Source organism: Carica papaya, chromosome 8 (assembly GCF_054855325.1).
Source record: "Carica papaya isolate Zhongbai chromosome 8, ASM5485532v1, whole genome shotgun sequence".
Taxonomy (NCBI): Eukaryota; Viridiplantae; Streptophyta; class Magnoliopsida; order Brassicales; family Caricaceae; genus Carica; species Carica papaya.
In genome coordinates, this window is record NC_142316.1 from 35776221 (window position 1) to 35778521 (window position 2301).

At 36.2% G+C, this 2301-nt stretch overlaps 1 protein-coding gene across 1 annotated transcript; it reads left to right on the forward strand.

Moving 5' to 3' along the window:
• Positions 1–394: 394 nt before the first annotated feature.
• TMM (Leucine-rich repeat (LRR) family protein) lies at positions 395–2085 on the forward strand. Its single transcript, XM_022054812.2, has one exon. The coding sequence runs from the start codon at positions 565–567 to the stop codon at positions 2017–2019; it is 1455 nt and encodes a 484-aa protein (XP_021910504.2). The 5' UTR covers positions 395–564; the 3' UTR covers positions 2020–2085.
• The last annotated feature ends 216 nt before the right edge of the window (positions 2086–2301 follow it).

Consider the following 2301-nt stretch of genomic DNA (forward strand, 5'->3'; position numbering starts at 1 on the left):
TCTCACTCAACTTTGAACACAAACAAAAACATAACATGCGGTTTTAAAATTTTAAAAACATATTAATACATATCTGTCAATAGCTTCCAAATTTATTGAAATTTAAATATCCCAAAACTGTCAAATTACTGTAACATATTTGTTTATAGTAAAAAAGGGTCTCTCCAAATATAATATTAGTATAAGAAAATTTGAGAAAAAAACCTCATTAATTTAAATACATACATTGGTTTGGTTAATCATCTAATTTCAGAGACATATATATACATATGGACTTTTTTGGAAAATTAAAAAAAATATATTTTAGTTAAATATAATTTTTATTTATATTTATTGACTAAGTGATATACATAATACTAATTATAATAAAATAAAAATAATTTTAAAATAAATAAAATAAAAATAATTTCAGATATATGTGCTTTTGGTAGTGATGAACTCCGCTCATTTCCCGTGAAGCAATAAAGACATCCACCGACCTCTCTTGTCTGTGAGTACTATAACATAAAACCTTCCCAGAGCCAACGCCTAAGCCAAACTACGATTCCATTCTCATTTCTGAAAATGGTCTTCCCACAATTATTCATCCTCATCAATTTCATCTCTTTTTCGTCATTTGAATTTGTTCAGCCGTTCACCTTCATCATGTCCGATTCAGGCTCTCTCATCGACGGCCCACAAACCGAATTCTCTATGGGTAGTAATGACAGCGCTCGAACTGACCCCGTCGAGCAAGAAGCCGTCTACGACATCATGCGGGCAACCGGAAACGATTGGGCCACCGACATTCCCGATGTCTGTCGTGGCAGATGGCACGGCATTGAGTGCATGCCGGACAAAGACAATGTCTACCACGTCGTGTCATTATCATTCGGAGCCTTGTCCGACGACACAGCATTCCCAATTTGCCATCCACTCCGCTCTTATCTCTCCCAATCCATTACCAAGCTTCCTCATATTAAGACCCTATTTTTTTACCGCTGTTTTAGTTATAATCCACAGCCAATACCAAAGTTTCTGGGTGGGTTAGGGTCTAGTTTGCAGACTCTGGTTCTTAGAGAAAATGGACATGTGGGCTCCATTCCTACTGAAGTAGGCAATCTTACCCATTTGAAAGTCCTTGATCTGCACAAAAATAATCTCATTGATTCAATTCCATATTCCCTGGGTAGAATCACTGGTTTGAAATCCTTAGATTTGAGTGGGAATAAATTAAGTGGTTCAGTACCCGGTTTAATACTTCCAAATTTGAATGTTGTAGACTTAAGTGGAAATTGGCTAATGGGTTCAATTCCATCTACCCTAGGGAGATGCAGTAGTTTAATGAAAATAGATTTTAGTCGAAACCGTCTGTCGGGGGTAATGCCCGATTCAATTGAGGGTCTTAAAAACCTGATCCTGATGGATTTAAGCTACAATCGTCTGACAGCACTACCACTTGCATCATCTATGAGAAATATGAATTCTCTCCAAGTATTGATCCTGAGAGGGAATCCATTAAATACAGTTATTCCTAGCGATTACTTTGAAGGAATGAAGAGTTTAACAACATTAGTTTTATCGAACATGAAGTTACAGGGTGAGATACCGGAGTCATTGGGAGAGTTACCAAATGTTCGTGTGATTTATCTTGACGGAAATCAATTACAGGGTACAATTCCAACAAAGTTGAAGGAGTTGAAGCATCTTACTGAGTTGAGATTAAATGACAATCAACTAACTGGAGCGATTCCGTTTGGGAGAGAAACTATTTGGAGGATGAGAAGAAAGCTTAGGCTTGAGAATAACAAAGGACTATGTTACATTGATGGATTGGAGGATGATTCAAGTATTAGCTTGTGTCACCGTACCAACGCATCCGTAAATATATCTACTTCCCCAACAAAAACACAACTCCAACATCTTTCTAATGCGCCAACCTATATATCTACTACTGCTGCACTTGATACCTCACATGCTTCCCACTTTCAACTAAGACTAATTTTTGTCTTTTTATCATCTATTATTAATTTCCTTTAATTTATTGTCTTATGTATCTATATTGATTAAACTAACTCACAAGTTATGTAAAAAAAAAATTAATTATATGTATGTGTATGTGTGTTACAAGTAGTATGAGAGATGAGATGATGGGCTAGTAAATAAGGCACCTCCCACTGCATTCTGGAATTTGATGAGATGGCACTTCTCCTTCATTCTCCCGTTCTGGACCACGTCATTTACATTTATGTCCACATCATCCAACAATTCCTGCATCAAGAACTAAAATAAGTATAACATTAGCTTTAGGTAGACAAAGTT